The sequence below is a fragment of the Pantherophis guttatus genome, chromosome 11, assembly GCF_059756535.1.
Source record: "Pantherophis guttatus breed Tessera chromosome 11, ASM5975653v1, whole genome shotgun sequence".
Classification (NCBI taxonomy): domain Eukaryota; kingdom Metazoa; phylum Chordata; class Lepidosauria; order Squamata; family Colubridae; genus Pantherophis; species Pantherophis guttatus.
The window spans coordinates 24,370,729-24,392,352 of NC_142073.1; the positions used below are offsets into that span (position 1 = coordinate 24,370,729).

Below are 21,624 nucleotides of genomic sequence, written 5' to 3' on the forward strand. Positions count from 1 at the left end.
AACATGGTGGCTGGACATCTGAAAGCTGTTCTTAAGACCAAGGCACTTCAGGCTGGGAGCATCTAGAGCAGTATTTCTCAACCTTGGTAGCTTGAAGATGGGTGGACTTCAACTCCCAGAATCCCCCAGCCAGCAACGCTGGCTGGGGGCTTCTGGGAGTTGAAGTCCACCCATCTTCAAGCTTCCAAGGTTGAGAAACACTGGTTAGAATGCAGCATTGCAGGCTGACTCTGCCGACTGCCAGCAGTTCGATCCTGATCGGCTCAAGGTTGACTCAGCCTTCCCTCTTTCCGAGGTGGGTAAAATGAGGAGCCAGATTGTTGGGGGCAAGAGGCTGACTCTGTTAACCGCTTAGAGAGGGCTGTAAAGCACTATGAAGCGGTATATAAGTCTAAGTGCTATTGCTATCTACCCATCCCACTAGATCTGGGAGGAAAGTGCCTCCCATACATCTGGCAGGACCAAGGAAAGAGCCTTTCCTGCCCAGTGCCCACCTCCGGGAACCTCAGTCTCATCTTGACCCTGCCGGCCTTTAGCAAGATCTTGAAGACTGGTTTTTGTCACTGAGCCTGTTCCTTGGTTGTGTTAACTGTGATGATTATTAATGCAAATATAGGCTAGTTAAGACCTGCATGAAAAGAGAACTGGCTCAGAACAAAATGGGGATGAATATGCCGCTTGGGAGGCTCCTTGCTTCTTCTTCTTTTATTAGTTTATAATATAAAATACAAAAATACAAAAGAAAATAGTGGGAAAATAAAAGAGGGAAAAAGGGAAAGGGAAAAAAGAAAGAAAAGGCATTGACTTTCCACTCCCTTTGATGCGGTAGAATAAGATAATAGCATCAAACCTCAACTTACTACTTTTACATCATGATGTAAACTAGCCATTCTACAAAAACAAACCTATCTATTCGGTAAACCCCCAAATCAAAGTTTCCTTTTTTCCCCACCCCAAGCACAAAGTCCAGAAGCGGTTTCCAAGTGGAAACAAAAGTAATTGTGGCTTTTTCTTTCTTTAATCAAAGCAGCTAATTTGGCCATCTCTGCCAACTCCATCAACTTTTGCAACCCTGCATCTATTGTGGCAATCAAAGTGCCCTTCCATTTTTGTGCAGGAGGCTCCCTGCTTCAGGTCCGAGGAAGGGGGAGCCACAGTGAGAGCTGAGAGAGAGAAAACAGGGAAAGCACTGAGAGAGAAGAGACAGGGACGTCTGCTTTGGCCCGGCTCCCTACAAACCTGGTCCCTGCTCACACCTGATCTGCAGCCCCCAACAGAAATGTAATCTTGGTTTGGAAAATAGCTTCTTAGCCCAGCATTAACCATGTGGGGCTGTGCCCAGAGCAAACAGTAAAAGGTAGCGCAGTCACGCTGAGATTAACACTGCAAAAGTGGAGATGGGGCACCTTCGCCTCTGTACTAGTCTTTTGCTTTCAACTGCCTTTGTTTTTCTTTCTTTCTTTCTCTTCCTTTTCTCTCTTTCTCCTTCCTTCCTTCTTCTTCCTTTCTCTTCCTTTCTTTTTTCTTTTTCTTTCTCTTTATCCATTCCCTTTCTTCTTTTCTTTCTTTCTTTTCTTTCTCTTTATCCTTCCTTCCTTCCTCTTCCTTCTTTCTTTTTCTTTCTCTCTTTCTCTTTATCCGTTCCCTTTCTTCTTTCTTTCTTTTCTTCCTTCCTTCCTTTTCTTTCTTTTTATCCTTCCTTCTTTTTCTCTTTATCTGTTCCTTCTTCCTTTCTTTTTCTTTCTTTCTTTCTCTCTCTCTCTCTCTCCCCCTTCCTTCCTTCCTTCCCTCCCTTTCTTACTCTCTCTCTCTCTCTCTCTCTCTCTCTCTCTCTCTCTCTCTCTCTCTCTCTCTCTCTCTCTCTCTCTCTCTCTCTCTCCTTTCTTCTCTCTCCTCCTCCAATGGCGCAAAGACTGCCCATATCTGCACCTGGAAGGCTCATACCCACACATGATTTATTGATAGGGTTATTTATAGCTCCATCTCCTCCTCTTCTCCCTCCCCATCAAATCCCGGGCAATTAACCTTGGCCCCCTCAACTCTTGTTCGAAGCCAGCCAACTGTCAGCCTGGTTTGCACAGCCTAACTGGCCAACCTTTGGACTTTGAACCATGGTGCTTGAGACATCTCTACTCCGCAAAATCTGCTGATGCGGCGTCTGCTTCTCAACTCTCTGCCAAGAGAGACACAGGGCAGCACAGGGGCAGAGAACCGATGGGCGGCCTCCTTGCTGGAGCCAGAAACAGGCTCGGCTTTGTTTTATTGGTGAGCTTTGGTGGCTCAGCATCTCCAGAAGCAGAAGTCCAGACCTGGCATATTGCCGATGGTCTCGCTCTTTCTCAGGCACTTCACACATGGGGAGCCTTGGAGAAACTGAAAGGAACCCTGCTCCGCTGCATTCAATGTTAGCATAAAACAAATACTAACAGAATAAAGGGAAGGGAAGGGACCTTGTAGGTCATCTAGTCCAACCTCTTGCTCAAGCCGGACATTTCTGACAGATGGCAGTCCAGGCTCTTCTTAAAAACCTCCAGTGATTTCAAGTTTCACTTTTTTTTCAATCCAAACTTTCAAAATTCCTAGCTTTTCATGCACTCTTCTTTTTGGATATACATTGCTTTAGGAAAGAGAATGGAAGTACGTGTCACTGCAAATAAATAGCTCCATTTTTCCCTGGGGAAGCCACGCTGCTGGTAAAAACTGCAGTTAGTTTATGTCAACACATTTCGAAAAGCTTCCTATTTTCACCATTGATGGAACTAGTTACAGAAATCAGCACCCAGTGAGTCAACAAGCGTCTTATTTCCCATTTCGGGATGAGGTAGGAGCCAAAAGACGAGTGGGGGTGGGGTGTGGAAGGGAGGTGGGGGGAGGCAGGATGTGCTTCATTCCTCACCAGACAAAAGTTTTACAGTGAGGAAGCAGGATGACAATGAAGTCTACTGGGAGAAGAGCATTAAAAGCCAGGGAGACAGTCTGCTCTAGTGGTGAAAGCCCCAAACTAGGAGACGGTGAGTTCAAGTCCCGCCTTAGCCATGAAAAACAGCTGGGTCACTCTCTCTCAGCCCCACCCACCTCACAGGGTTGTGGTCGTGGGGATATAAAAGAGAAAGATGTGTTGGAAATGTTATGTTTTACCGACAAAGAAATAAAGCTCTCATCAGCTAGCTAAATACCTCGAAATAGATCTATGCTAATCTCCCTTTATTTCTTTGTCGGTAAAACATAAACGACAACAATGAAAGAGCCCTGGTGGCACAGTAGTTGGAATGCAGCATTGCAGCCTGACTCTGCCAACAGCCAGGAGTTCGATCCTGAAGGGTTCAAGGTTGACTCAGCCTTCCATTCTTCTGAGGTTGGTAAAATGAGGCGACATGCTGACATTGTAAACCACCCAGAGAGTGCTGTAAAGCAGGATGAACCTTGCTGTTCTGGTATCAGGGAAGCAGAGATATTGTCCACTAGAGATCTTTAGCCATTCGCGGAAAGAGTTGGAGGACAGAGGGAAAAAGGCTATCAAAAAGATAAGAAAAAGAGCATGGTCAAAAAAATCAAGACGGCAATCCCAGTGGGGCAACTGAAATTCCTCCCTCTTGATTTTTTTGACCGTGCCCTTGGACCCCTCCGACTTGAAAGAGACGGGTCAAGAATAGGCAGAGAGATAGGACGGGCAGTGCTAGCTCCAGTTGGAGGGCACTGTGAAGTATGGCAGGCACCGGAATATCCATGCCCACAATTTCTAAGAGGCAAGAACACACTCTTCTTCTCTCCCCACGCTTTCGTTGGCAGGGACTGATTTTGTTGTTGTTGTTTTACCTGGCCTGATGCTGCTGAACACTGCCCGGGAGGATCTATACACGGCCTCGTAGATGGCCTTCTGGTCAGGAGTGAATTTTCTGTTTGCGGGAAAAGTGCAGGTGATGTCTGACCCGTAGCAGTAATACTCTCCTCCCATGTCAAAGAGGCTGCGGAAAAGGAAAGAAAAGGAAATGCCCGTTTGGGTTTGAATTCAAACTGCAGCATGATCACAAACTTGTCTGAGCAACTGATTATAGGCTGATTATAGATTATAGATCAGAACAGACGCCATTGAAAAGGTGAAGCCGGAAGAGAGGACAGTGGTCATTTAGTCCACCCTTCTGTAACCTGCAGAGGTCCACCCTTTGGGGTAAGCCAGCTCAAGAAACAACCCCGGAAGGATTCCAGGGATTTCAAAAATGCTACTTTATTGTAATATGTAATAACAGACTTTTAAAAACCTGTCAGTTTCTCTCTGCCTTCTTTATTTAACATATTTTTTGGAGTATAAGACGCACCTTTTCCCCCCAAAAAAGAGGGTGAAAATCTGGGTGCGTCTTATACTCCGAATGTAGCTTCGCCCAGCTTCTCAAATGGAGGTTTTAGAGGCTGAAAAAAGCATCAGAAATGAAGCTTCAGAAAAGAAGCCCCCAAACAGAGCTTCAGAGGCTTTTTTTCTGAAGCTCTGTTTCAGAGGCAAGAAAAAAAGTTTTTTCTGAAACAGAGTTTCAGAAGTTTCAGAGGCAGAAAAAAAAGCAAAAAAAAGCAAGGCACAGAGCTCACAACCAAGGAACCTGTTGCTAAAATTCACCTCTGGGAACAGCTGATTGGGGATATTCCAGGAGGCCGATCCACCTGCCAATCAGTTTTTTTCTTATTTTCCTCCCCAAAAACTAATTTTATAATCCGGTGCGTCTTATACTCTGAAAAATACAGTAATTTCTTTCTCCTGCTTTCCAGGACTGAGTTGCCATTTCTCCATCTTGAAGGAAGGAAGGTCCTTTCCCAAGGCCATCTCCACATTCCTTCACAGCTGGAAAACCAATTAAATATGCGTGAGAGGTGGTAGTTTCCTCCTTCAACCACCCAAAGATGGAGACCCTCTAACAGTCTATACCTAGACATTTCACCGGCTGCATTTTCACAACACGCTTAGCCTGGTTACTGAATCAATCCATTTTTCTGGATATGGACTATAACTTGCAGGCTGGTTCACATAATATACTAGTCTACAAAACATAGCTGAATTTGTGAATGCAACTGCTATGCCTTCAATCTAATTAAGAATGTTTTTGGAACTCAGCTGTCCCCTCCTTCATCTCCATACTTTTAATATCACGATTAGGAGGTAAAACGTTACTTGGCAATGGAATTGCTGCAGAATTTAATTTAGTCTTCCCAATCCAAGTTTTACCTACAGCCTGATTAAGGAAAGGAAAAACTGGTTTTCTGACCTGGTCACCTTGATGCCATTTCACTGTGCCACCCAAAATTAACTGCCTGCAAGCCAAGTTTAACATTCATTTGTTTGTTCAAGAAAACATTGCAAAAAAAATAATAATTCTTTTTTCTTGGCTGCAAGTCTTTCTGACACAACGTCTTACCCAGCCTTGGTTACAAAATGCCTGTGATTTGACTCTCTTGACAGAAACACAAACTGTCTGCTTCTTTGGCAAAACGGCTCAAGAGCCAAATTTGTTACTGGCCCCTTAAGAGTCTCTCTCGCAACTCCCCCCTCCCGCCCAGGAATCCCTGCCAGCCAAAGAATCATTATACTATTATACCATTTCAATCAATTCAATTCAGAACAGAGCTGGAAGGGGCCTTGGAGGTCTTCTACTCCAGCCTCTTGCTCAAGCAGGAGAAAACCTATACCATTTCAGACAAGTGACTATCCAATCTCTTCTTAAAAACCTTCAGTGATGAAGCACACACAACCTCTGGTGGCAAGCTGTTCCACTGGTTAATTGTCTTCACTGTTAGGAAGTTTCTCCTTAATTCCAGGTTGCTTCTCTCCTTGATTAGTTTTCCTTCATTGTTTATTGTCTTGCCTGCTGGTGCTTTGGAAAATAAGTCGACCCCCTCTTCCCTGTGGCAGCCCCTCAAATACTGCAATACTGCTATCATGTCCCCCCTAGTCCTTCGTTTCTCTAGACTAGCCATATCCAGTTCCTGCACCCGTTCTTCGTATGTTTTAGTCTCCAGGTCTTTAATCATCCTAGTTGCTCTTCTCTGCACTTTTTCCAAAGTCTCAACATCTTTTTTGTATTGTGGTGACCAAAACTGGATGCAGTATTCCAGGTGTGGCTTTACTTAAGGCTTTATGAGAAGGCAGAGACCCAACGATTCTCACAATCTGGGCGGGACTGGACCAAAAGGTCTGTTAATCCTGGTTTGCTATGAAATTCATGGGTGACTGAGGGCCAGTCAATTTCTCAGTGATGATCCCATTTCATAGGCAGGCTGGCTGGCTAAGGAAGGGGCAAGTTGGTCTCTGGTCCACTTGGAACAGCAATGCAAAGGCAAAAATCCATCCAAAGCTAAAACACCCCCTTCTCCCACTTAAAGTCTGCGTCAGTATCAAGGCAGTCAGGCCAAGAGAGATGAACGGCTGCTGATCTGACTCACTCTGTAACAATGCAGGGACTGAGAGTGCCCCCCCCCTCCGTCTCTCTGCTCAGCTCCAGCGATCATGGCCAACTGGTGTGTGTGTGTGGGGGGGTAGGACTGCAACACCACAGACCCCCCCCCAACTCCTATGAGCTTCCTTGTCATGGTACACAGGTGCCAGGAGGCCCCAGAGAGACATTTATCTAGTGACCCAATAATTGGGGGCATTCCTGCAGTGGCAAGGGACACCCCAAAGCATCCATGGTAGCCCAAGAACTATTCCAAAAGTGGGAAGAGGACTTAAGAGTTGAAATGGGCCACTTTCTCCAAGCCAGTGCTCTCCAACCCCCACATGCGTCCAAAGGCCTGCACCTTTGGCCTCTCTTTCTCTGGGTTACTCCTACGCCCCCAACATAGCCCAAATAACCATCAAACGCTCACTGTATTGGCTGAACTCAACTTAAAACATCTGATGGTTCTATTCAACTCAGCTTGAAATGTTGTTCCACTGATTCAGTTAGGTGTCAAACTCGATTTCATTGAGGGCCGCATCAGGGTTGTGTTTGACTTCAGGGGGCCAGGGTGGGTGTGGCCAAAGTGGGCGTGACCTGCTCGATGTCACTGTCGGGGCCGCCTGTGGCAGCCCGAGTGCTCTGCCAGTGAAAACGGGCTCCCGAGCTCCGTTTCCAGCTGCGACGGCCTCCTGCAACCCTCTGCCAGGGAAAATGGAGCTCGCGGGGGGGGGGGGGGGCTGGTGTTCCTGTGCGTGGCTCTCATGAGTGACCCTCACGAGCTCAGTTTTCACTAGCAGAGGGTTGCAGGAGGCCGTGGCAGCCAGAAACAGAGCTTGGGAGCCCGTTTTCCCTGGCAGAGGCACCGCGGACTGTTCCCTCACTGTTTCCAGGGTGATTCCCTGGGCCAAATCTAAGCACCCTGCGGGTCAGATTAGGCCCACAGATCTCGAGTTTGACATCCCTGAGTTAGAAAATCAGAGGCCCCACTCCGGTGACCATTTTCATTGGTACGCAGGTGGAACGCTCGATCGGTTGTCTTCAATGCAACGCAGCTGCCACCGCTACCAATTCCAGCTAGAACGGCAACTTGCCTATGAATTCTGCCCATTTCAAGACCAGAAGGTGCCCAACAGGAAAGGGCTGGTGGACCCCTTTTGCTCGTGCTGAATAATTCAGCAGCCAAGAGTGATCTGCGTGCATCTGACCTCCAGGGCTTGGTTATTTCCCATGTGCATTTATGCCCTGTGCAAACACATGCGTGGTGTGGAACTCCAAGTTATGAAACTCCTGCAGCCCTTCATCGGTCGGAGAATTCTCTGCGTAGCAGATGGAGAGTTAAAATTAAAAATGAAAATGGTGTTGAAATACTGCATGATCCGAACAGGCTTGGGAGCCAACTGGGGGCACCGTAGCAACGGCTGTCATTCGTTCCAGGGACTTTCAGGAGCTGGCCTGGGAGTGGCAACCAGTTTGGCCTATCTTTCCCCTGGACATCTGTGCTGGAGTCCCGGCACCCGGCTAGAACATTTTGCTCCCGGTGCACTGATCAAACAATTGGAGATTAAAGTCCCAGGGCAAAAGTCTTTCTTTTGATGATTGCCTTTTACTGTAAATAGCACCATGCCTACACCGTGTATGCAAAAGGTCATCGCTTCCATTCCTGCCATGAATGGGAGACACGGCACACAAAGCGTTGAATTCCATTCCTGGAACACTGAACGAGTTGTCTTTGGCGCGGGACCAAGCTATGATGTGCTGTGACTTAAACAGGCCGGCTTCCAAAGGCAAAGGTGCTTATCGGGCTCCTGAAACCAAGGAGGATGTCAACTCTGAAGCTGGCCTGACTGAGGCCATCTTGGAGGCTTCAGTGTTACCACAATGGAGATGGGGGTTAGGGAGAGGGGAATAGAGATAGGGGTGTGTGTGTGTGTGTGTGTGTGTGTGTGTGTGTGTGTGTGTGTGAGTGAGTGTGTGTTCGTAGCCAAAACAAAATAGTTTCCTCCTCTGGGAACCAAGGACATTCCCACAGGTGGCTGAAGAGAGGAGGAGTGAAGTTGCCAAGCAACCGGACAGCACGTTGATTGGACCATTTGACTGATTGTTTGGAAAAGGGTGGGGGGGAGGACTTTTACTTTTGATTAGGTGAAAACTGTGGGAACTGTTAGAGTCAGTTTTCACCAGTCTGAGCCAATATGATATATATCCAATAAAACTGTTCTTTAAAGGAATCTACCTGCCTTGGAGTGCTGTTTGCTATGGGTATATTATTTGGAACCCTGCCTTTGAGTGCAGGAACCAGACGTCTGGTCCCCAGGGAAGGCTGGTTTCACAAGCCAACTTTTGGCCAACAGAGAGAGCAAGTCTGGTTTTCAGAGACGATCTCAGACTACATCCATGTTTTCCAATGGCATTTGCTCCTAAACTGGAAGCTCCTTGCAAAATCCTTTGGGCTCAGCCCTTTCCAAGCCATCCAGGGTGGGATTTAAGTCCAAGTACCTGGAACGGAGTCTGGAGGAAGAAAACTGGTGCTGGAGTTTTTCAGGAGCCATCGCTTTGACCATTCCGCCTTTCTGTTAGACCAGAGATGGGAACAATGGCCCCTTTATGACTTGTGGACTTCAACTCCCAGAATTCCCGAGTCGGCATGGCTGGCTCAGGAATTCTAGGGCTTGAAGTTTACAAGTCAGAAAAGGCCATCGTTCCCAACCACTAAGTTAGATCATGCTGAGTTGCGCCTATGTTGGCTGGAAGAAGTAGTGGGTTTCAATTCCGGTTGCTACCGGTTTGCTCGCGGGTGCGCAGGTGCTCACGCACGTGACACTTCTGCACACGCGCAGATGTCCAGGCGGGTGGGCGGAGCCTCCCGCCGTTGCCACCAGATCGCCTGATCTGGGACAAACCGGTAGCAACCCACCATTGGCTGGAAGCAACACATTACATTTATGTCCTCATTGTATCAGTGGGCTGCCATGGAAACGGGGGAGGGGGAGTTTTTAAGAGGAAACAACTCTCTCTTAACGCTCCCCAATAGGAGCATTTGAGGATCTAACAGTAAAATGTAGGGTGTGGGAGCAGTTCTGTAATTGTTCTGTGAGGGTTAAAATTGCAAAGGGTTGTGGAGAAAGCTTGAACTTCATGCTGCAAATCCACAGTGGGGCCTGCAGACGGATTCACTGGGCACCCTGAACAGGGAGGAAATATTTTGTCAGTTGACCAAGGGTGCCATGAAGGTGGGATGTGGGGGGGGAAGGAAGAAGCCCAATGTGGACTCCTGAGAAGAGAGGAGAAGAGGAGAGGAGAGGAGAGGAGAGGAGAGGAGGGGAGAGGAGAGGAGGGGATGAGAGGAGAGGAGAGGAGAAGAGAGGAGAAGAGAAGAGAAGAGAAGAGAAGAGGAGGGGAGGGGAGGGGAGGAGGGGAGGGGATGAGAAGAGAGGAGGAGAGGAGAGGAGAGGAGGGGAGGGGAGGGGAGGGGAGGAGGGGAGGGGAGGGGAGGGGATGAGAGGAGAGGAGAGGAGGGGAGGGGATGAGAGGAGAGGAGAGGAGAGGAGAGGAGGGGAGAAGAGAAGAGAAGAGGAGAGGAGAGGAGGGGAGGGGAGGGGAGGAGGGGAGGGGATGAGAAGAGAGGAGGAGAGGAGAGGAGAGGAGAGGAGGGGAGGGGAGGAGGGGAGGGGAGGGGATGAGAGGAGAGGAGAAGAGAAGAGGAGAGGAGAGGAGAGGAGAGGAGAGGAGAGGAGAGGAGAGGAGAGGAGAGGAGAGGAGAGGAGAGGAGAAGAGAAGAGAAGAGAAGAGAAGAGAAGAGAAGAGAAGAGAAGAGAAGAGAAGAGAAGAGAAGAGAAGAGAAGAGAAGAGAAGAGAAGAGAAGAGAAGAGAAGAGAAGAGAAGAGAAGAGAAGAGAAGAGAAACCATCCTGGAGAGTGATGAATTTTACGCTTTTAAAGTACAGGTGGAGAAAGAGAATCGGGGCCAGTGTCTCCTAACATGCAGGATTTGGAAACAGGGACCTGCAAAGCCCTGGGCTATAGGATAATTTATTCAATTCTAGGCATCCATGTCTTCTAACATATCTTCATCATGCCTATATGCATCTCTACATACTTGTTCCAGCATTCCCTCAGTTCGTTTTGATCCCAAATCATTTCCTTGCTTTTATTCTCAATCCCATTCATACTTCCAGAGGGCCCTTCTTTCGCCCGCTTCCAAAATAATGCTTCATTTCCATCCGGACTGTTCTCTGGGGCCTGGTGGATTTGCAGCTGAAGGACGGTTGCCCAAAGGGGCTTGTTAACGGCTCCGCGTTTCCCTGGAGTAAAACACTGAGCGGGGATCCCCAGGGCTCAGGCCTTCCTTGATGCAGTGCTATTTAACGCCTTCATAAATAGAGGATGGGATGGAGTGGGGCCTTATCAAATCTGCAGATATTAAGCTGGGATTAGCTAATGCCTTATTGACAGCAGGAGACTGACCCTCACTGGGCAGGGCAGTTTTAAACATGCGGTATGATTCTAGGAAACATTTGATTTCTGAGAATGTGCTGGAGGATTTTTTAAAAAAACTTGAATATATTTGGGGACAAATGAAATTTACCAAAAAAAAAAAAAAAGATGCAGCAGAGAAAAATCTAGAAAGGGAATAGATAAAGGGAGAAGAACACATAAAAGCAGCAGTATGCCAGTAAATCAGCTTCCCTCTCAAATGAATTAGACTACAACACTCATAATCCCCATCTTTAAAGGTAAAGGTTCCCCTTGCACATATGTGCTGTCGTTCCCGACTCTAGTGGGCGGTGCTCATCTCCGTTTCGAAGCCGGAGAGCCAGCGCTGTCTGAAGACGCCTCCGTGGTCATGTGGCCAGCATGACTCTACGCCAAAGGCGCACGGAACGCTGTTCCCTTCCCAGCAAAGGAAGGAAACTTGCATTTTTACGTGCTTTCGAACTGCTAGGTGGGCAGAAGCTGGGACAAGTCACGGGAGCTCATCCCGTTATGTCACATTAGGGATTTGAACTGCTGAACTGCCGACCTTTCGATCAACAAGCTCAGCATCTTAGCCACTGAGCCACCGTGTCCCTAGAGTCCCCATCTTTAGATTTGTTAAATATTAGATTTGTTCATCAAATGATTTTTTCCCTTGAATTTAAACTTCCCAGATGAGAGGAAGTTGCAGCGTTTACTCCAAGAAAAAAAAAACATTTTATTTTTTTTCAAAAGAGAAAAGAGAAGAATATACTTAAAGAACCTATTGCGAAGTAGTTGAAAAACCGAATAAAAACGGGGCTTGACATTATTATAGAGAAAAGAAACAGATGCTTTGAAAGGAAACCTTTTAAAAGGAAAGGAAGTTATTTTATGCTCACCACGAGATGGCAGAATACACTAGGAAAGTATCTGGGAACTTTTCTTAGGTACATCTAGAAATTATATCCATTTTGCCCAGAGACAAAGACGGCACGCTGTTGGGTACAAAATGCCAGGAAGCCTCACCCGGAACCTCCTTCCATATATCATAAAGACAAGACTGTCAAAATCTCAGGATCATATTTTTTTCCCCCCAAAAAAACCCAGCACAGAACTGTGGCTGCACCTTATTCATTAGACCAGTGTTTCTCAACCTAGCAACTTTAAGATACGTGGATTTCAACTCCCAGAATTCCCCAGCCAGCATAGCTGGCTGGGGAATTCTGGGAGTTGAAGTCCACGTATCTTAAAGTTGCTAGGTTGAGAAACGCTGCAATAAATCCACACTTTCCAAAGAAGCCAGCAATGTCGTTTGCCAAAGTTGCCTCCTCAGGTTTATCTGTGGCACGTGGGTAACCCTGGATGGGAAAATAGGTTTTCTACAAACACCCAGGGGAGGGGGAAATCCTCCCAGAATAAAACCACAGGGTTGGAAGGTACTAGAACGACTCTCCCAGGCGACCCCATCTGATCTGGCTCAGCATAATCGAGCAAGATATGCGGAGTTGGCGTTTCTTATCCATCCCTCAACCCGATGAGTCAGCGTAGAGATGAAAAAGAAATGTTTTCATTTTCCAAGGCGACACTGCCCTCCTCCGGAGAAAGAAACCACCATCGCATGGGGACTCCAGAGCCACCTTGTGTGCAATGTGAGAATAAAGAAGGCACGTCTGTCTCTCTGTGTGGATGTTTCTGTGTGGGTGTTGCTTCCAAGGATTTTTGCAGCCGTCGATGTGCCTTGAGCTCCGCCAAGTCAGAAAACTGGATCGCGCTATCTAGACTAGACCAAGCAAAAAAGCTGCATGATTTTAACACACACACAAAAAGGAAATTTCAGCTGCAGAGGGATATCCTGCTTACTCCTTAGCAGCAGCCTGTTGCTGCTGCAGCCCCAGCCATCAATCTTCGATTCTTGTGGCAAGCTACCCTTAGCAAGGGAGAACGTGAAGAAGCAGAGCTGGATTCCCGTCTGCCTTCTGAGGCTGCCTGGAGCCATCCTCCTCTCTGCCAGCCCATCAGGAGGGAGGGAGGGAGGCACAAGGCTCCGCTCTGGGTGGGCAGAGCAGCTACTACTCAGGGTGCCTGGAGGGGAGGGAACTGACCCAAGGGGAAACGGATGAGGCTTGACCCAGAAGGATGGAAGGGAGGAAGCCCTCTTCTTGGATTAATTGCGTCAAAAGGGGCGTGCATAAGTGCACCAGCGTGCCTACCGTCCCTGTCCTAATATTCCTTTTTACTTACTCTTTTCATGTATTCAAATTATGTTTATACTTTTACCTGTTATCTTATATATGCTTGACAAATAAACTTATGATTATGAGAGGTGCGCAGGCAACACCCAGTGTGTCCTTGTCTCAGGTACGCAGCGCTCCTGGCGACTGGCGGGTCAGGAAGCCTTAAGGAGGTTGGTCCTCTTAGATCTGCAGCCTGGCTTCCCTGCTGCTATTAATACTTGAATTTACAGTTAACAAACAGGTGAAAGCAGGTAACAGCAGGGGAGGTAAAATATTCCTTTCTGCCCTCTTCCTCGCCCCAAGCAAACGTGTGGGCGAGTGTGTGGTACTCTACAGCAGGGGTCTCCAAACTTGGCAACTTTAAGCCTGGTGGACTTAAAGATAAAAATAAATCTATACTTAAAGATAAATCTATACTTATAGATAAGTATAGATTTATAAAAATCTATAAAAAGGGCAGGATTCAATCCAATAGCTGGCAGTTGCTGACCTCTTTGCAGTTTTTCAATCCAGCTGGATTTTAGGCAGTGGTTTTGCTACGATCCAATTTATTTTAAAAAGAAAAGACCAGAGTCTTTGTTTGAGCCAGGAGGAACGGATGCGGTCTGGTATCCGGATTTACAACTCCCTGGCCCTTAAAAGTACCTTCCGGTGCTGTGGCATCCGAGCGGATTGAGACGGGGCCCATTCCATCGTCACACCTCGGTCTCGATGCGCAACCGTTCCAAGCGCTGCACGTTGCGTTTGACGGTGTTGCGATTGGTGATTTCCTGGGCGCAGGCTTAAAGTTGCCAAGGTTGGAGACCCCCTGCTCTACAGCACTGTGGATTAAATGCCACTTCATAATTGACCTCTCAAGATGTGCAGAACCTGCTGAGAACTGCACACTTTGCATCCCATAATACTACTAATGAGTAATAATGCTAATAAAAAGCTGCTTGAGCACCAAGACCCGAGGAGGCAATAAACAGTTCTTTAAAAGCCGAGCCTAAATAAAGCGCGAATGTGTTTCCCCAGCAATATTAATATTCTGCGACAAAAGAAAATGCTTTTCAACAACAGCAGCAAAAGACCGTCGGCTTCAGGCCAGGAAAACCTACCACACCTAGCTTAACACAATGTTGAATTTTCTCCCGAATGCATTGATCAAAAGCAAACAAAGGACAGGAACTGCACAAAAAAGGCAGGCCGGGCATTGAGAAAGAGTCCCCTGTGGGCAATTTTCAAAATGTGCTGCATTTCATCTCCCTCCGTACTTCCAACAGCTCCGTGCAGAAGCCATCTTTTTATCTTGGGCTTGGAGGAATCATTTGCTCCCTCTTGAGCACAGGAGGAGGAGCTCCGTGCACCCATTTAGAAAGACGCAAACGAAGAGCCATCATCTACCCCAACCCACCGGCCTGAAATGATACCTACCAGGAAATGTCAGACCTGCCACCCACTGCAACGGCCCTGCTTAGCTAGATGCCAGGCTGTCCTGAGAAATGGGGAGAGGGAGCTGCAAGGGGACGGACGGACGAAGGAGGGATAGAGGAAAGGAAAGTCTTCATGCTGTCCTGGCTGAGGAATTCTGGGACTTGAAGTCCACAAGTCGTAAAGCTGCCAAGGTTGGAGACCCCTGAGCTATACCATCTCACATAAGTGACTGTCTAGACTCTTCTTGAAAACCTCCAGGGGTGGAGCACCCACGATTTCTGGTGGCAAGCTGTTCCACTGATTAATTGTCCTGTTAGGAAGTTTTTCCTTAATTCCAGGTTGCTTCTCTGTGACTACCTAACGGAATGCAAGCCCGAGTAGCTGGGGACAAAATATGTAGTTTGAATATTATTGGAGACTTATTGATAACCTCGGGGGGAGGGAGGGCGGGAACCCAAAGGGGAATGTTAACTCTATGCTTTGGGCACGAAACGCCAGATTCAGTTTTGCTGCATTGTAACCGCTTGGCTTTAGTAAAGTAAACTTTCGCTAGACATGAGTTTGAGAGCCATTCTTCTCTAATTGACCAAGTGGGAACAGCTGACACCCAGACTCAATTATTGTTGGGAGGGCAGCTGTTGTGCAACCCCTCGGCAACTCCCAAAAGGTACCAGTCCGTGTTGGGTTTGAGCTGAAGATGCATCTAAAAATCCCTGTAACACTTCCTAACTGTTAGGAAGTTGCTCCTTAATTCCAGGTTGCTTCTCTCCTTGGTTAGTTTCCATCCATTGTTTCTTGTCCTGCCCTCTGATGCTTTGGAGAATAATTTGACCCCCCTCTTCTTTGTGGCAGCCCCTCAAATTCTGGAATCCTGCTATCATGTCGCCCCTAATTTTTCTTTTCTTTAGAAGAAGAATTAGAGTAGAAGAACTTGAGAGACTCCTCCAGCCAAATCGGTGCAACAGACAGGTGAGACATCAGCTATTCTCTTTTATGAAAGGGCTGGGGGGCGGGGGGGGGGAGTGCAGGGGAACATGCAAGCCACGAGCTCTGTAATTCGTATTTCAAAAGTGACAAGCTCTGGCTTTTGCAGCTGAAAAAAAAAATACATTTCTGACCTGAGAAGTTTGATATTTGGAGGATCATAAAGAGAACAAGGAGAGCTGCTGCAAAAGGTCTTCGTTTTGTAGCTGGGCACGACGTGACACCCGTTTGTGTTCCCTCGGATTGATTTGGGAACCCTCCTCCCTAACCAGGCAACCCTGATATTGGTGGGAGGACATTGTGACCCCAGTCGGTAGGCCAGACAAGCGAAGGCAGCTGCAGAAATTGATGTGCAGGAGCAGAAAACATAGAATTAACCTCTCCTCTTTTTCTGCAGCAGGCCCTGCATGCCCCCAATTTCTATTTGGGAGTCAGTGATTTGACCATAGAAGAAGAGGAAGGAGCCTCCGGTAACAATTCTTCACAGAAGCAAGTTAAAGCTGCATTTGCACCTGGGAACGTCACAAGGCAGGCTGGAGAAGGAGCAGCCATTTATCTCACCGGAGAAAAGCCTGACCTTAGTTGAGACCAGACCACCTGGTGACCCTTGAGTCATCCTTTTGGAGATATTTCCTCACCTAAGCAGATAAAAGCAAATGACCACAGCAGGCAGAAAAGCAGAGGGAGCAGGAGCGACTTCCGCTCAGCTTCCCCAGTGACTTCACTTGTGGGAAGCTGGCAGGGAGGGGTCGATGACAACTCGCCACGACAAACTTGCCACAGCCATCTTACCTCAGCCAACTTACTGCGGCCAACTCGCTGCGGGGCAAGAGTTACACTAATATCAAAGAAATAGTCAAATAGAATCATTAAAGAAAGGATGCCAAAGAAGAGACAAAATGTGAATGACAAAAATTAAAATTATTTTAAAAATTATTTTAAATCAGGGGTGTCAAACTCAAGGCCCGTGGGGTGCTTAGATCTGGCCTGTGGGACCACCCTGAAAACAGTGAAGGACCGGCCCGCGGTGCCTCTGCCAGTGAAAAGGGCGCTCGGGAGGGCCACGTGCAGCTCTCCTGAGCTTCGTTTTCACTGGCAGAGGGTTGCAGGAAGCCGTCACAGCTGAAAACGGAGCTTGGGAGACCATTTTCCCCGGCAGAGTGCTCCGGCCCCTGACAAGAGTGATGTTGAGCTGGCCCCGCCCCCCAGCATCAAACATAGTCCTGATGCAGCCCTTAATAAAATCGAGTTCAACAACAATTGTTTTATTGATTGATTGATTGATTCGATTTATATATGCCGCCCTTCTCCGGAGACTCAGGGCAGCTTACAATGTGTTAAGCAATAGCCTTCATACTTTTGTATATTTATACAAAGTCAGCTTATTGCCCCCACAAACCGGGTCCTCATTTTACCCACCTTAGAAAGGATGGAAGGCTGAGTCGACCTTGAGCCTGGTGAGATTTGAACTCGCAGTAATTGCAGGCAGCTGGCAACTTAAGTGCTACTTTTAACAGCACTTAGTCCACTCCGCCACCAGGCTCAGTTTTAAATAATCAAATCGAATTGCTGAATTATCCTGCAGCGAGTTGGCTGAGGCAAGCTGTCCCATTCTGGGCAGGGAGTGTTGGAAATCAGGACCATGGCTGACTGTGGTGGTATCACAGCAGCCACAAGGTTGCCAAAACGATTGGTCTGAAGGTCCTTCAAATTTCAACCACATGAGAGATCCTGAATTTTGGACACCTTCTTTAAGTTAGCCCAGTTGAGCTATCCTGATTCAAAAATTGTTGTTCCGTGATGCACCAAACCCTGCACCATCCTCGTTGCTCTTTTCTGCCCTCTTTCCAGTCCTTCAGCATCCTTTTTTTGGATTGTGGCGACCTGAACTAGACACTCTGTTCCACTGGCCAGCAACGTCCTTTCCTTTGATTCCCCAGAATGAATCCGTTGAGGTAGTCCTCAATTTATAACCATTCGTTTAGTGACCGTTCAAAGTTGCAATGGGCCTGAAGAAAGTAACTTTTGAGTGTTTTTCACACTTACAACCGTTGCACAATCCCCTTGGTCCTGTGATCAAAATTCAAGATGCTCGGCAACTGGCTCATATTTATGACGGTCGCTGTGTCCCGGGTTCACGTGATCCCCTCTTGCGAACCTTCTGACAAACAAAGTCAATGGGGAAGCCGGGTTCATTTAACAACGGTGTTACTAACATAACAACTGCAGTGATTCACTTAACAACAGTGGCCAGAAAGGTGGTAAAATGGGGCTAAACTTGTTTAACAGCTGTCTTGCTTAGCAACAGAAATTTGGTCAGTTGTGGTCATATGTTGAGGACTAGTTGTATTGATCAGGGATGGTTTTCCAACCTTTTAGAATCTTTTCCAACCTTTCCCATCTTCTGGTGGGACCGGAAGTTGGCAAACGGGCTGTTTTCGGCCTCCGGAGGATCTCCGGGGTGTGTGTGTGTGGGGAAGGCCGTTTTCGCCCTCCCCAGACTCCTAGACAGGCTCTGGAGCCAGATGAGAGAGAAAAATGAGCCTTCCCCCCCCCCCAGACCCCAAGGCCCTCCGGAAGCAGGAAACAGCCTGTTTCCCTACTTCTGGTGGGCCCAGAAGGCCCGAAAATTAGCTGGCACGCATGCACGCACTGGAACTGAGCTCGCATGCCCACTGATATGGCTATGTGTGCCACCTGTGGCGCGCATGACATAAGTTCGCCATCACGGGCTTCATGGCTCACTCTGAAAATGGCCATTTGATGCCACGAGCCTGTGAAATTTGAGGAAACAGCAGGATATCTGTATCTCTCGCCCAAGGCCTGCCAAAAGTTCTATCCCTTCTTTTAGTACCAAGATAGCATTTATTTAACTTGTTCGTGTGCAAAGAAGAGCAACTAAGATGATTAAAGGCCTGGAGGCTAAAACATAGGAAGTATTGGTCAGTGTAGACATATGAACGGTTGCAGGATTTGGGTTTGGCTAGTCTAGAGAAAAGAAGAATTAGGGGAGACATGATAGCAGTATTTCAGTATTTGGGGGGCTGCCACAAAGAAGAGGGGGTCAAATTATTCTCCAAAGCATCAGAGGGCAGGACAAGAAACAATGGATGGAAACTTATCAAGGAGAGAAGCAACCTGGAACTAAGGAGACACTTCCTAACAATGTGGACAATTAACCAGTGGAACAGCTGGCCTTCAGAAATCACTGGAGGTTTTTAAGAGACTAGACAGTCACTTATCTGAAATGATATAGGATCTCCTGCTTGAGCAGGGGGCTGGACTAGAAGACCTCCAAGGTCCCTTCCAGCTCTATTCTGATTGATTGGTTGACTGATTGATTTACACATGATTATCATGTGGCCTTGAGATTTACTAGACCCAAAAAAGGTACTTGTGACCCGCATTTGAAGTTCCAATGGTGGCCCACTCTCCACAGTCATAGTATTGCATTTTGGGCACACAGCAGCTGGCCCAGATTTAGAGCTATTTCTGACCATGATTTACAACTTTTTTTTTTTTGCCAGAAATCAGTCTTTACGTCTGGTTCCTGACTTATGGAAAATCGGTTTTGCTTAACGATTACCACACTTGCTTAACAACCGCCACAAGAAAGGTCATAAAATTGGGTGCTTTCATATGATAACCCTCTTAACAATCCTAATTCTAGGCTCAATTACGGCCCTAAGTTGAAGACTCTCTGTACGTGGGAATTTTTGAGCCTTCTCAATGCCATTCACACCAAATATTTTAATCTTTATTATGTTTCCTTTCAGCATGAACTGGATTTTGTCATGTTTCCTTTCAGCATGAAGGGAAAGATGAGATATAAATAAAAACTTTAGAACAGCTTTTGCATATATTACCAGAGTTCAGAAGAGGAGAATGTGCATCTAATCCCAATTCCACAAGAAAACAAGATCTGGATTTCTTTTGTCAAACAACAACAACAAAGGCACAAACTCAAAAAACAAGATTTTTGTTAGGATTGCAAAAATATACTTGATCATATACAGGCCTAATACCTGCAAAAACATTAATAGCCGAACATGATTTTCTGCAAGAAGACCAGGGAAGGAAGACAGTTGATAAATTAGAGAATATAAACTAAAAATTATGAACAGTTAAAATCTATGCAGCTGTGGTTGCTGCTGCAAAACTTGCATTCCTTGTAAGATTTTCTTCTAACTATGGATTGAAAGGTTAGGACAAAAGGACTTTCACTCACCAGAGATCTCCATCTTCAATGGTTTTATCATTTGGTGCTCCAGCATGGCCATAGTGCAAAACCGAGCTGTTATCGCCACTGAAATAACAATACAGATTATAAATGATACAGTATGTGCATTATCAATGTAGAATGAAAAAGTTATTGCATACTAAAAATCTCTTTAAAAATATTACATATTGCAAAAAATAAACATACAGTTTATGCCCTTTTTCTAGTGCTTGGCGAAATTATTAGTCCTGAATTGTATAACTTGATCTCTTAAATGGACAATCTCGACATTGAAACAGAAGAAAAGAGGGCAGGAGGGAAATACCAGGAAGCCTTCCTTTAGGTCATGAGGCCAGCATGATGTCGCCAGCACTTTTTCTCCCAGTGGTACCTATTTATCTACTCGCACTGGCATGCTTCCAAACTGCTAGGTGGGTAGGAGCTAGGCCAGAGGTGGGGAGTGATGGCCCTTTCCCCCGCCCCTGAGCTAGGTGAAGATGGGCGCTCAACCCATTGTGTGATGCTTGTGTCTCGAACTTAGGCTGTCGGGTTTTCAGCCAACAAGCTGAGTGTCTTTTTTGATGGTTTGTTTGGAGTTTCTACTCCATCAACTGGAGAACTGGGCAAACTCAGTGCATGGAAAGCTGGGACGAAATGAGAGTGATTGAGCCCTGCCAAAGGCTCTTGCTTGGATAAACATTATTAGAGGACCAAATTATGTACTATTATACTAGGGCTGATTACTTGCCAGAGAATAAACAGGTTGGAAGCGAATGGTCTCATATGTAAGAGACTGTTGCAGCAGAACTCTGAGTTCCAAAGGCAAAATGCTCGCATGGCCTGAGACTTAGAACTTCCTCCAAAGATTAGTTTTATCCCAACAGGAAACAGATGGCTGCTTGTGGGCCACTCACAATGATGTCACATTGCCTTTGATGGTCTGATTACCCTGTTCTACCCTTCTTGGTAGCCTGCCCACAGCTGGACTAAATCAGGAATGGACAACCTGTTACCCCTCGGAAGCAGTGTCCGGCAGCAAAATTCCCTGCTATTTGAGGATGGGAGACACACCAAATTGGATGTTAGCCCCAAACAGACTTACGTGAGTAGCTATACATTTTGGAGAATATGGTACTGAACTCTGAAGCTGTAAAACCAACACTTCAAGGCAAAACTTATTTTAAGTTGTTCTGTACTTCTTTAAAAAAAATTTCTGGAAGTCAAATAGCTGGCATAAGAGGAGAAATGTTTGTGCTTGAATATCCCTGTCTTTTATCTACAAGAAGACAGTTTTTGTTTCTTAAGAATGCATTCTCCCAACTCCATCAGCACTGTGGTCTTACCCCACGATCTGCACGTAAGAGAAGACCAGGCCTCTAGCCAGCCTACTCTGGAGAAGGACTTTTCCACAAAAGAGCTCAGTGGTAGTAATCCCCAGGTGATGGGGATCTTAAATGGGAAAGATACAGCTTTATATACCGCTTCACAGTGCTTTCCAGCCCTCTCTAAGCGGTTTACAGAGTGGCAGCCTCTTGCCCCAACAATTTGGGCCCTCATTTTACCCACCTCGGAAGATTGGAAGGCTAAGTCAACCTTGAGTCTGGTGAGATTTGAACTGCCAAATTGCAGGCAGCCAGCAGTCAGCAGAAGTCTGCAGTACTGCATTCTAACCACTGTGCCACCAGGGCTCTTGCTTTCAATCTGGCACGGGTCCACTATCTCTGCTTGGACTGGCACACTGAGTAAGGCCACCCCAAATCTGAAGCATTTGTTCAACCTTTGTTCAAAGATGACTCAGCCTTCCATCCTTCCGAGGTGGGTAAAATGAGGACCCAGATTGTAGGGTTGGCTCTGTAAACTGCTTAGAGAGGGCTGCAAAACACTGTAAAGTGATA

The 21,624-nt window shown here is 46.7% G+C and overlaps 1 protein-coding gene across 1 annotated transcript in view; it reads right to left on the reverse strand.

Moving 5' to 3' along the window:
• Positions 1-21,624, reverse strand: part of PEPD (peptidase D) — a 168,585-nt gene that overhangs the window by 17,793 nt on the left and 129,168 nt on the right. The window contains exons 11-12 of the mRNA XM_034425555.2: positions 19,739-19,816; positions 3,817-3,965 (exon numbers count right to left, since the gene is read on the reverse strand). Of these exons, the coding sequence (XP_034281446.2) occupies positions 3,817-3,965; positions 19,739-19,816 (227 nt within the window). The remainder of the gene's footprint in view (positions 1-3,816; positions 3,966-19,738; positions 19,817-21,624) is intronic.